Source organism: Bos mutus, chromosome 19, assembly GCF_027580195.1.
Source record: "Bos mutus isolate GX-2022 chromosome 19, NWIPB_WYAK_1.1, whole genome shotgun sequence".
Taxonomy (NCBI): Eukaryota; Metazoa; Chordata; class Mammalia; order Artiodactyla; family Bovidae; genus Bos; species Bos mutus.
In genome coordinates, this window is record NC_091635.1 from 27,827,735 (window position 1) to 27,840,783 (window position 13,049).

Below are 13,049 nucleotides of genomic sequence, written 5' to 3' on the forward strand. Positions count from 1 at the left end.
TTGTTGTTGTTAATTATTCTAATAAAGTGCTTCTTTTATTTTTTTGATGTGGACCATTTTTAAAGTCTATTGAATTTGTTACATTATTGCTTCTGTTGTTTATGTTCTGGATTTTTGGCCATGAGACATGAGGGATCTTAGCTCCTGACTGGGGATCAAACCTGCACCCCATGCCTTGGAAGGTAAAGTCCCAACCACTGGACTGCCAGGGAAGTCCCAAGAATCTTCTTGACTTAATCTCCAGCCTCAACATCTTTAGCTCAGTGTTTATCGACTTCATCAGAAGTATTTCACAAACCTCTCTCTACGCCCTTGACTGTATTGTTGGTGTCAAGAAAGTACACGTTTCACATTATTACCTGGAGAAGGCACTGGCGACCCACTCCAGTATTCTTGCCTAGAAAATCCCATGGGCAGAGGAGCCTGGTGGGCTGCAGTCCATTGGAGTCGCTAAGAGTGGCGTCAAGAAGGTACACATTTCACATTATTACCATTCACCTTTTATTAAAATTAACTTTATTAAAACAATACTACTCGATTAAGGTCCTATGATTAAAAATATGTTCTAGGTCAATAGAAAAAAGTTTATTAAAGGACTACCTCAGGTCCAGAAAGATGTAAGGCAATTTTGATTTGTTATCAAGACCCACATTTCCACAATTATTTGTAATTAAATTTTGTTCAAAGGCAAGAAAAAAAAAAAAAACAGACTCAAAGTTAATAGGGAATCCAAAGAAAATGAAACAAACAGAAGCAGAGATTGAACTAATATATCATCTTACTCTAAAAGGAATAATTTCTACTTATAAATTTCTTGTTCCTAAGGAACTAATCATGGGGCAGATCTTGTGAAATTTTACATCAGTTCTTCAATTTCCTTAACTTGGGATGAGACCACCTCACCATTCACCACTTCCTGCACAATTGTCTTGATTTTCCGGGCTTTGTTAGGGTCTAAAGATTAAACATGGAACAAACGGAGCAAAAGTTAGTGCTTCAAATATTCATCTAACATTTGTTGTTTAACTTAGGCTTCTAAATTAGGTATTGACTGATACTCTAAACAAAATGCATTTTATTTAATGAAATGTATTCAGTGTTGTCTTGTGTACAAATGAAAATGATTTTCTTTTTAAACACTTAAAAATTGTTTATGATTCTCATAATACCTCTTTGTAGAGTAGATTTTTTTTTTCCTTCCTGAACTTGCTGGAAGTTTTAACCCTGTGCAGACTACTCAGTTTATCTGCAGGAATGCATAAATATTTTTTCTTGGTTCCAAATACAAATATACTTCAAATATACATGCTATATTTAATGAGATCTTACAGTTTTGGTCATTAATAGATGTGATTCTGACTTGTTCTACATGATTCCTAGGGAATCTGCATACCTTTAGAGGAATCAGTTGATGGTGCTTGAGATGTGGAGGCTGTCACATATGAACTTTCCACCAGAGAGTCACTGTAAAGAAAACAAGGGAGTTGATATCACATGATGCTTTCTGGAATGAGAAGGAAGAAGGCATTTGCTGTTTGGGCGTTTAAAATGGCCAATGAGAGAAGGTATTCTAAGTTTCTTGATTAAGAATGATGGAGCGATGCATCCTGAGAGTAATCAGTTGTGCAGCTACCTTTGTTTTCAAACCCTGCCTAAAAAGGGTTCTTGAAGTGAAGCCAACTGACAATTAATGGAAGATGTGGTTTCCCAATTCATGATCCTGAATTCTTACCACCAGTCCAGGCTGCTGTTACTTTTGGAAAGTTCCCTACAGTAGTTTCAAGGTGGTTGCATGGCTGATATTTGATGTGTCATTCTTAGCATTAAAATCAGAACTCTACTGGCTGATTGTTCTAATACACGTCTGCAGTATGCCTCTGTCTGTGGTGCCATTTTTCATCCCAGCATTTTATGAACTTTTATCAAGGAAGATGATGGTGACAACCCTTTGCAAAGTGTAGAGGATTTAATAAAGCTAAGGCATATTAAACATGTCCGACTCATTCGCGCTGGACTCTTTGCGACCCCATGGACTGCAGCACACCAGGCTCCTCTGTCCATGGGATTTCACAAGCAAGAATACTGGAGTAGGTTGCCATGCCCTCATCCAGGGGATCTTTCCCACTCAGGAATAGAACCTGCATTGAAGGTGATTCTTTACCGCGGGGCCACCTAGGAACCCCTATGTCTTTACCAGATGTGTTCTTTTCTGTCAACTAAAGACCCCTTCCCGATTCTGTTGCCCTTAAACTGCATCTGGTGTCCACTGTCGGTCAGCCATTGAGGTTATTGTCAATCCCAGTTATCTGTTTACCCTTGGGCCTCGCCGTCCAGCAGGCGGCGGTAGGTCTCAATTTCCAGCTCCAGGCGGGCCTTGACGTTCAGCAGCCGCTGGTAGTCGGCGCTCTGGCGCTCGGCGTCGGCGCGCACCTGCAGCAGCTGCTCCTCCAGGCTGCCGATGAGCTGCTGCACCTGGGACAGCTGGCCGCAGTAGTCGCCCTCGGTTTCAGCCAGCGAGTCCTCCAGGGATTTCTTCTGCACGTGGGAGAGAAACGGCACAGACGTAACAATGGAGGGCACCGAAATGCGGAAGGCGGCCAATGGCCCGTCTTACTCATTTGGATGCATCTCTGGCACGCTCCCTACCATGGCGAGCTGGGACTGGAGCTCTATCTCCAGGTTTTGAAGCGCGCGCCGCAGGTCGGTGACCTCACTCTTGCTGGACTGAAGCTGCTCCGTGTTGCTGCTAATCTCCTTCCTGAGCTCCCCACTCTGCCGCAACAAAGAGGGGTGAGGGGACTTGAGTCAGCTCAGCTCCCCTTTAATACAAGCGTATCCACGCCTCTTGTTTTTGTTAGCAGTACCTTTTCAATGAACCAGGCCTCCGCATCCTTCCGGTTCTGCTCAGCGATGGTTTCATACTGCGCCCGCATGTCGTTGAGGAGTCTGGTGAGGTCGACTCCAGGGGCAGCGTCCATTTCTACGCTGACCTGGCCTGGGCCGCCGGCCCGGCAGCTTTGGAGCTCCTGGGGACAGCGGGTGAGAGGGACAAAGGGGCCCATTGTGACTTTCGTGGGCCTCTTCATCCACAAAAAATAGGAAACATTACCTTTTACAACTGCGTTGGTTTAAAGACAAACCAGTTAATACAAACTATTCAAACATCTTTTATCTAAACATTAGTAGTTTTCTTCTGATTTTTGAAAGAGCTTGAGATGGGCCCCTAAACTCACTGCGGGTCCTTGGTGCTGTGCCTGATGGATGAGCTGGCCCTGCTTCTTGGGGCTCCATGGCCTTCACAGGATGGGAAGGCCTGGTGGAATTGGTGCCCCCCGGGGCTTTCAACCGCAGCTGCCAAACCGCCAAAAGGAGGGCTGCAGACAGTCCCTGGGTTTGCTCACCAGTTGTACCATAGTCATTGGTTTCCAGTAGAAAGCTCTTTAGGAGTCTTGTGCCAGGGTTATGCTTAATTACTGACATACATTGTGGTATATCAGAGTTCCATGTGTGTACTACACTGGGTATAACCAGTTTCTCTAGCATATTTAACAGTATGTGTTATTGGTAGACTTTTATTTTTGAACTTGAAAAATACTGTATTTTTGGAACTTCCTTGGTGGTCCCGGGCTTCCAACGTCAGGGGCACAGGTTTGATCAAGGAACTGAAATCCCGCATGCCACTTGGTATGACCATAAACCAACCAACCAAACAAAAACATCAAAACTATGTTTTTAAAATCATGAAATCAGGACAATTAAAATTCTGATTGTCCAATGTATTATGCATATCTCTTCTAACTCCATATTTATACATTTGAAATGATAATTGTTGAATCTGGGAGAAAAAAGCTGCTTAGAGAGCTGTCCTTTCTGGCTCTCACCTCCTCGTGGTTCTTCTTCAGGTAGGCCAGCTCCTCATTCAGGGTCTCAATCTGCGTCTCCAGGTCGGCTCTGGCCAGGGTCAGCTCGTCCAGCACCCTGCGCAGGCCGTTGATGTCAGCCTCCACATTCTGACACAGGGCCAGCTCGTTTTCATATCTGAAAATCAAGTGCAAAACAGTCTGGGAATCCACACACCCATTTGAATAAGGCCCCTGCCATCTTCAGGGCTTCCTTGCAAATAAATCTGGCGGCAGTGTAATGAATGATCTAACTTTTTATTTTCCTTTTTTAAAAAAATGATAATTTACTTCTTAGTTGGAGAGAAGTGAAAAAATTATACTTTTCTATCAGCAGTGAACCCCAGCAGCACTGCATCCCAGGCTTACAACTTCACTTCTGGCTGGCTGCCCTGGCTATGAACAGTAGCAACCCCTCTCTAGCTGGAGTTTCTGACGGAAGCTTAGAAGTGGTTGAAAATAAAATAATCATTTAGTCATCTTGCTTAACTTTTATTCAAGATTTAATTTAAAACATAGATATTCCTTTAGTAACTTGTAATAGGTTTCAGGATCATCACCAAAGCAACATCTTGTGTGGAAATTCTGTGGAGCAAACAGGACCTTAGGATTTTCCTCCTCATATCTGAGGGGAGGGAGTGGTGTAGAAAGGAGAAGGGGATATAAAAATAAGTACATGGTTAATATTTTAGTTATATGTGTCATCAGGAAAAAGATCATTTTATTTAACTCCCAGGCACAAACATTATTAATTCATTTTGATGCATGGAAGACTGAGGTTTAGGATCCTGGTGGAATTATCTTGGCACTTCATGAGTCAATAACAAATGTCAGATATGGTAATCCACAGCCCTGGGTTTGAGCAACTTGTAATTAAGGACATGTAATGTGACTCTATTGAATCTAGATACTTTCTAAAATGCCCAGTGTAAATTTACCAAAACATGTGTGGAACCTGTGAACCGAAGAAGGCTTGAAATATTTGCCATCAATGAAGGAAGGAAAATAGAAAGTAAGAAGAAATGCTGGGACATGTCAGGTATCATTAGTCGTTTATCCTACTCACTTCATTCTGAAGTCATCGGCAGCCAGTCTTGCATTGTCGATCTGCAAGATGAGCTGGGCATTTTCGATGTTGGCAGAAATGATCTGGCGAAACAAGGAAGCACATAAAGTGAGGTCACCAAATACTAGTGTTTTGCAAATATATCTTTGGCAGGAAAATTTTAGGTGATGTTAAAGTGCTATTTTATGAAGAATATAAAGCAGCTTAACTTTTTAAAAGAGAATATATGTGGAGAATCTTACTTAAAAATTAAGAAACATACCTATCGCACAGAAAAGGTAGTGGGAATAAAGTCATTTTATGGAAAATGATAAAATGAAACTATAGGCTTCCCTGGAAGTTGGTAAAGAATCCACCTGCAATGCTGGAGATCCCAGTTCGATTCCTGGGTTGGGAATATCCCCTGGAGAAGGGATAGGCTACCGACTCCAGTATTCTTGAGCTTCCCTGGTGGCTCAGATGGTAAAGAATCCGCCTGCACTGCAGGAGACCCGGGTTCAATTCCTGGGTTTGGAAGATCCCCTGGAGGAGGGCATGGCAACCCACTTGAGTATTCTTGCCTGGAGAATCTCCATGGACAGAGGAGCCTGGAGGACTATAGCCCATGGGGTTGCAAAGAGTTGGACATGACTGAGTGACTAAGCACAGCCCAAATATCTTGAGATGAGAATCTACTCCAAATACAGTTGAATGGAGAAATATCTAAGTTTTAGGTGATTTATCACTGTAAAATCTTGAAATAGAAAAAAAGAAAGTAAAAAATAATTCCCAAAGCCCCTTGAAAGAAACCATTTTGTTACCTTATTCCTGAGGTCTTCAATCAATGGATAATATTTACTGTAATCATTCTGTGACCCCGGGTCTCCAGTCCCAGAGCCTCGTGTTTCATACCACTCTCGAATTTTGGTTTCTAGATCAGTGTTAGCCTCCTCTAGAGCTCGAACCTTATCCAGATAGGAAGCCAATCTGTCGTTAAGATTTTTCATGGTTTCCTTTTCTGATCCAGAAATAAGGCCTCCATCGATGCCAGGGAGAATGCCTAGAGAGCCCCCTCCTGAGCTTCCTCCAAATCCAATCCCCAGGCCTCCAAAGCCCCCTCCCCCAGCTCCTCCATAACCAGCACCCAATCCTCCTGCAAAGGAACTTCCACAGGCACCACCAAAGCCAGAACTAGAACCAACGCCAGAACTAGAACCAAAGCCAGAACTAGAACCAAACATGGAAGCAGCAGAAAAGCCTCCTCCAGAGTTGCCTCCGAAGCCAAAGGCGCTGCCCCCATAGCCGCTTCCAATGCTCGAGGCAGACATGCCCCTGGCTCTGCCCAGGGTCCCACTCTGGGAGGACAGCCACTGAGGCAGCCCAGAGGTGCGCACAGAGAGGGACATGGTGCTGCTGGAGGGACCTATAGCTCAGGATGGAGCAGTGTCAGCAAGGCAGGAAGGCTAACCTTTTATAGGTCTCTGAATGGGTGTTGCCTAGGAAAGTTCACTCTCTCCATCCAAAGTATAGTGGCCCCCCTTTTTTGGCCAGCTTAACAAGAAAATGATTATGCATATTGACAATTCACTGGTATAGATATAATTGAATTATTTTTCCCATTACGTATTTGTGATAGAAAGAAGAAATCTGGGTGGAGTGCAGATAGGTTGTCATAAAGAATTTTTCTTCTCCAAATTATTCTGTTGCTCGCATTCTCTGCACTGCACAGTGTCTTATGCATAGTGGGGAAGAAGTGAGTGATTGCTGAGTGGGTAAATTAATGAATACTTCTTCCTAAACCTTAAGCTTCTTAAAGTTCTTCCCTCATATCTCCTATTTGTTTCCTTTTGAAAACTCAGTATGAACCATCTGATCATGATCTAGTCTATCTTCTCACAGAATATAGTTTCAGAAACAGTTGTAAAATTCACTGGGAGAAATGGGGAACAAATGCATTTTCCAGATTGATACTGGAGTTTGAGTTTCCAAGGATTTAAAAGTCTTGTCATTAGGTTGTTGCATTTTTTTTTTTCTGATTCAATAAGAATACCTCTTAAACATTGAAAATACTCTTTTAAAAAAAAATCTTTTTACTGCACTCCATTGGATCTTAGTTCCTTTTAGTTCCTTGACACTGGAAACATGAAGTCTTAACCACTGGACTGGACCACTAGGGAATTCCCTGAAAAATGCTATTTTTGAGTAGAATATGATACTAGTAATATTTCCAGCAGATCTTCCTTTACATAATATTTGACCTTGGCAAACTCTGTGAAATCAGAAGCCTTGTCTGATATTTCACCACTGCCAACTTTGTTAGTATATAAAACCCAGTTGCTCTTTTTGTTATTGAAATTGTATCAATGCTCATACAGTCAACCCCTGGACCCCTAAATATCCAGATATTGTCTGAATATTATCTGGCTCTGACTCCAACCTCTCTGAAGGTAAAGTTCTTCAGTTCTGTGAGCACTCCTGTGAACAGCTGGATCTACCTGTGCCCACTAGTTGATTTGGGGGCAAATCAGAGGGGTTCCACTTGAAGTCCACGTCCGACCTCTAGAGGGAATGCCCAATGTCAATTCTCACAAATGGAAGGATCTTGTTACCCTCTTTATATTTTCCTAGGGACAGGGACTGATGAACTCAAAGTGAAATCCTACTACAACTTCCTTTTACCTTTTTATAGGAGACACATATGCCAAAGGACATATTTTCTCCCAAACTAGACACATCACATAGAGTAAGCTAGTGGGACGCCTAAATAAAGGATTTTTTAAGCAAGAAATTTGCAGAAATTGCAAGGTTTCCTTCGCAATAGATATAGAAAGGAAGCAGCAGTCCAAAGCAGACTCAGCTTGAAGAGAGGGGCCATCATCCAGCCATTTGTTTCATTTCTTGAGAGAATGGAAACTTATTAAGTTGAAATGTCAGGGGTCCCAGTTTCATATGGAGATTTTTACCAAGAATTCCATTCATCTATGTTACCAGCACTTTGCCTGAGCTTGTCTTTTTTGAATCATTAATAGTTATTGTATACTTACGATGTTCTAGACAGTGGGCAGGTGAACTACAGACATTATTTTTAACCTTCCGTGGCAACCTCTTAAGATGGTAAATTTTACCCCATTTTATAGATGAGCAGTCTGAGGGTGATGATGTTAAGTGGCTTATTTAAGGCCACACAGCCAGGAGATGACCAAGACAGGATCTGGGGCTGCAGATAGACAACACAACCCTGCCTCTAACAGTGAGAACAAAAAGGACAGAGGGTCACTCTGACCGCCAAATTGTGAAGCTAGGTTTCTGCCCTGCCCACCATCAGGAGTTTTAGTTCTTTCCCTTTTCAAAATTGAACTTCATTTCTGTGTTTAGCATGAGACCCAGCGATTTACTCTTTAAGGTTTGCAAGAAATGGCATCACACATGAAATCCTGCAAACTGATAGGCAAATGTGCTTTTACTTACACGTTTTGAAATGTAACCACATCTCCAGAGATCTTATAAAGTACTAGTTAAGTGACAGCCCCCCAAGACAGAGTGATTCCATTTTTTGGCCCTGGAAATGAAAGCAAATATTACTTGCTTACAGAGTCAGAAGGAATGTGCCAAATTCTGAGCTATAACTTCGTGATATCAGATAATATGGAAATATGATTAACTTGAATTTTTGAACTTGGAAACAATTTTGTGCTGAAATGTATACTTTCTAAATCTCATGCCTACATGTAAAATTTAAATAATTTGCTTCAATGTATAACACTGTTTGCACATATACCTTTGTGTTTTTATACATATTATATATTATCCTAGACTGAAAGCTTCTCAGGTGAGGACTATAGCTAATTCATTTTGTATCCTGACTCTTAGCCTGGTGTTTGCTAAACTTCATTCTTGCATACTTAGTTATTGCACTTGAAAGAACTTAATCCTTAATATATTTGAATCTGTCATTTAAAATTTATTTCACTTGAAAAAGACTTTGCTCTAATTTACTGGTATGCTTTGACCAAGATTTATTCTCAATCCAATTGTGAATGGGGAGCAACTTCAGAAGTGGAAAAGAGAAATATTTCTTCTTCAGTGGATTTTTTTTTTTAATAGGGGGAGGGAGGGCTAAGGTAAATAATTAGGCCTCTATTTTAGAGATTTTTTTTTTTCTTTGGCTACACAGCATAGCATGTGGGGTCAGGGTTTCTTGACCAGGGATCAAACCCACATCCCCTGCACTGGCAATGCAGTCTCAACCACTCCCTCAATTCCCATCAGGGAATTTCATATTTTAGAGTTTTTAGAAGTGCAAGTAACTTTTCTGACAGCTGTAAGAATATAGGAAGGTGGAAATGTATAAAATGGGGCTGTTGGCAAAATGAGGCCCAGGGGAAAATGACTACAACCAGGGTGAACTGTTCAAAGGAATTATGTCTCCATTTTCTGGTAGAGTTTAGGGAATATTCAACATAAGAACTATTATTGACACGGCATTTGTAAATCTTTAGACTTTATTAAGTAGAACGTGTGCTCATCTTATGTCAGATTGGTGAGTTTCCTGGTCTCTGACTGCAGAATCTCCTCCTGAGTTCTTTCTCTTAAAGACAGACCTTTCACTTTGTGCAATTCAGGATCACTTGGTCCGTAACAGCTTTTCTTTTTGCTTTGAATAACATTTTATCTGATCAATGAGTGAAAGAATATTGAATTACTGATATAGAATGCTTTGCTTTTGAGATGAGGATGAACAAGATCCTAGTGGTCATGATTGAGGTTGGTTTCTGGACTTCAGAGCTCAGTGGTTCTCAAAAGCAGGGGAGGATTGTACGTGGTAAGAAAGAGAAGCAGGAAGATAAAATAATACCCTGGTAAGGTGAATGTTGGAAGTGAGTCTAGGAGAGAAAAGGGAGATTAAAAAAATAGAGATCACTGAAAGTGAAAGTTGCTCAGTCATGTCCAACACTTTGTGACCCCATGGACTATACTGTCTATGGAATTCTCTTGGCCAGAATACTGGAGTGGGTAGCAGTTCCCTTCTCCAGGGGATCTTCCCAACGCAGGGATAGAACCCAGGTCTCCCACATTGCAGGCGGATTCTTTGCTGTCTGAGCCATGAGGGGAAGCCCAAGAATACTGGAGTGGGAAGCCTATCCCTTCTTCAGGGGATCTTCCCGATCCAGGAATCGATCCGGGGTCTCCTGCATTGCAGGCAGATTCTTTACCAGCTGAGATACCAGGGAAGCCCAATGCCTTAAGTTGGAATTGTTGTTTGAGGGTGTAATCAGGTACCTAGAGTCGGACATGACTGAGCGACTTCACTTTCACTTTTCACTTTCATGGGTTGGAGAAGGAAATGGCAACCCACTCCAGTGTTCTTGCCTAGAGAATCCCAGGGACGGGGAAGCCTGGTGGGCTGCCGTCTATGGGGTCGCACAGAGTCAGACACGACTCAAGTGACTTAGCAGCAGCAGCAGCAGTAGCAGCAGCAATCAGGTACCTGAGATCACTCCCAAGTGAGAGTGAGAGCAGAGGGTATCCTCAGGTAAAGTTTTGATTTCATATCATTTCATTTTTTTTCTTTTTATATGTTGTAATGACTCTGTGTGGAAATAATTCCCAAAGCCCAGGAAAAAAAAAATGTTCTCTCCACCCTAACTTCACTTCTAGGGATTCTCTCTGCATTGGGTAGCTCCATGTCTGCACTGATAATCTCATATAAAGTCACAAAACACATTGATGGTGATTCTAATGTATGATAAAGAAACCTGTATTTACTGACTACAAACCTACTCTGGATCTGTATGTCTGTCAGAAATTGGATTGTCCTGTTCTGGTTCTTAGCTCCTGTAAGAAGTATATAGATAGATACAGAGGTTAATGCTTAACTTTCACACAGTTGCTACTGGCAGAACTGGAGATAGAACCATCTGGTTCCACGAGTATGTATGGTCTCATCTACTTTCTTTGAAAGATTACTTGGAAGAAACGAGTTAGACCAAAAGGCAAGGATTGATCTTCATTTTTTTATGACAGGATTGAGTCAAAAATAATAGTCCCACCTCTTTTTTAACAGAGCATCATTATTGTCATATGACAATGGCCATGTGTAGTGAATTTCAAAAGCATCTCCTGTAAGTTTTTTATTAGTTAGACTCCCAATGTCAGATATTTGTATGTTAGAGCTTCAGACTCTTCTGGAACATGTCTCAGGATGTGAAAAAGAATTCACTTCTAAATATTCTTAACATCTTTAAAAGCAATTTACTAACTGAGGTGACTTGGAAGGAAATTAAGAAATGAGAAAGAAACCTCTTTACTACTTTGAAAAGTAATAGATTGAGAAGGGACGAGAATAATATCTTTTCTGACAAAGGCTGTGCTGAATCAAATCTTGTGTGTGATATAAGCTGGACATTTGTGATAAGCGGATATTGTAAGTGACTGGCTAGTGAAAAATGACAATTAGTAAATGACAAAACAACTAAGGATAGGCATTCATTTCAAGTGTGACTCAGTAAGTGTTTGTCAACGTAATTAGTTGCTGAAAAAGATATGATGACTTTAGACAAACAGCTCTGAGTTCAAACTTGCTCTGTTACTTGGTAACTGTGACTTTGGGAAAGTACTTATTTTGTGTCTTCATATATAATTCTCATTTGTCCTTACGTGTAAAATGGGAATAATATGGTAGGTCAAACCAGGTAAAATTGCTATTTCTGAAGGTCAAAGATGATCATATATTGGCAAGTTCATATGATTCAATCCAATTCCCTCTGCCTCACAGGTAGAAGACTTTCATTGTAAAGATTAAATAGGAAAGGCGTATAAAATGCTGGCACACTGTTTAGCTCATAGGACGTGCTCAGTAAATGGTAGATATTACTATCTTAAGTGGATCACATTATTATTTTCAATATAATAATCACTCAAAATCCTATTTATGAACATGAATATTAAAATTTAAATTTGAGCTATCCATTTACTAGAATACAATGATAGAGGGAAAATTAATTTTTTCCTGGAAACATTTGCAAGGCAGTTATTACAAAAATGCAAATTCAATGAGATTTAGAATTTAGAAGTCTCACTAGAATACAATATGTGACCTTCTGTATCTGGTGTCTTTCACTTAGTACCATGTTTTTAAGGTTCATCCCTGTTGTAGATGTGTCAGTGCTTCATTCCTTTTTATTGCAGAATACTGTTGTATTGTGGGGCTTTCTCAGAGGCTCAGTGGTAAAGTACCCTCCTGCCAATGCAAGAGACACAGGAGTCAGAGGATTTCATCCCTGGATCGGGAAGATCCCCCGAAGGAAGGCATGGCAACCCACTTCAGTATTTTTGCCTGGAGAATCCTGTAGACAGAGGAGCCTGGTGGGCTACAATCCATAGGGTCACAAAGAGTCAGACATGACTGACGTGACTGAGCATGCAAGCGTTATTCTATTGCTGAGATACACCACATTTTGTGTATCTGTTCATCAGTTGATGGGAGGCATTTGAGTTGTTTCCATTTTGGGGCTGTTACAAATAATGCTGCTATGAACATTTGTATACAAAAGAACACATTGTATGATTCCGTTCATATGAAATGTCCAGATTAGGCAAATCCATAGAGGGAGGAAGTGGATTAGTGGTTTTCAGAGGTTGAGGGGAAGAGAATTGGAGTGACTGCCAAAGGAGCTTCTTTTTGGAGTGATGAAAATGCTCTAAGGTAAGATAGTGGTGATAGCTGCACAACTCTGTGAACATACTAGAGACAGCTGAATTGCATACTTTAAAAGAAGTAATTTTATGGTGTGAATTATACTTCATTAAAACTATTATTAAAAAATAGTGAGAAACATTTAATAACATACAATTACTATGTAAAGAAAGAGAGCACCTGATGATGATTTATGCAGTTTATTATATCATAAGGAGAAGCATTCTGTCTTGAGAAAGGTTTTGCTAATTTTGTTCTTAGTCTATTCCCATTTCAAGCATAATGTACTTCATTCTTATTCTGCTCAGCGTTTATGATTGGAATTTGACTCTCAAATTATTCAGAGCCTAGTTGAGTTTTAAAGACAGCCAAGACAATAAGGGGGGAAGCAAATATAATTTAAAGCTTG

General features: G+C 40.8%; 1 protein-coding gene across 1 annotated transcript; it reads right to left on the reverse strand.

Moving 5' to 3' along the window:
- Positions 1-539: 539 nt before the first annotated feature.
- Positions 540-6,365, reverse strand: KRT12 (keratin 12). The gene is made up of 8 exons (XM_005899594.2): positions 5,766-6,365; positions 4,966-5,048; positions 3,882-4,038; positions 2,865-3,026; positions 2,647-2,772; positions 2,315-2,535; positions 1,394-1,464; positions 540-954 (listed from the first exon to the last, which is right to left on the reverse strand). Exons 1-8 carry the CDS (start codon positions 6,348-6,350, stop codon positions 857-859), a joined length of 1,503 nt encoding a protein of 500 aa, XP_005899656.1. The 5' UTR covers positions 6,351-6,365; the 3' UTR covers positions 540-856.
- Between the last annotated feature and the right edge of the window lie 6,684 nt (positions 6,366-13,049).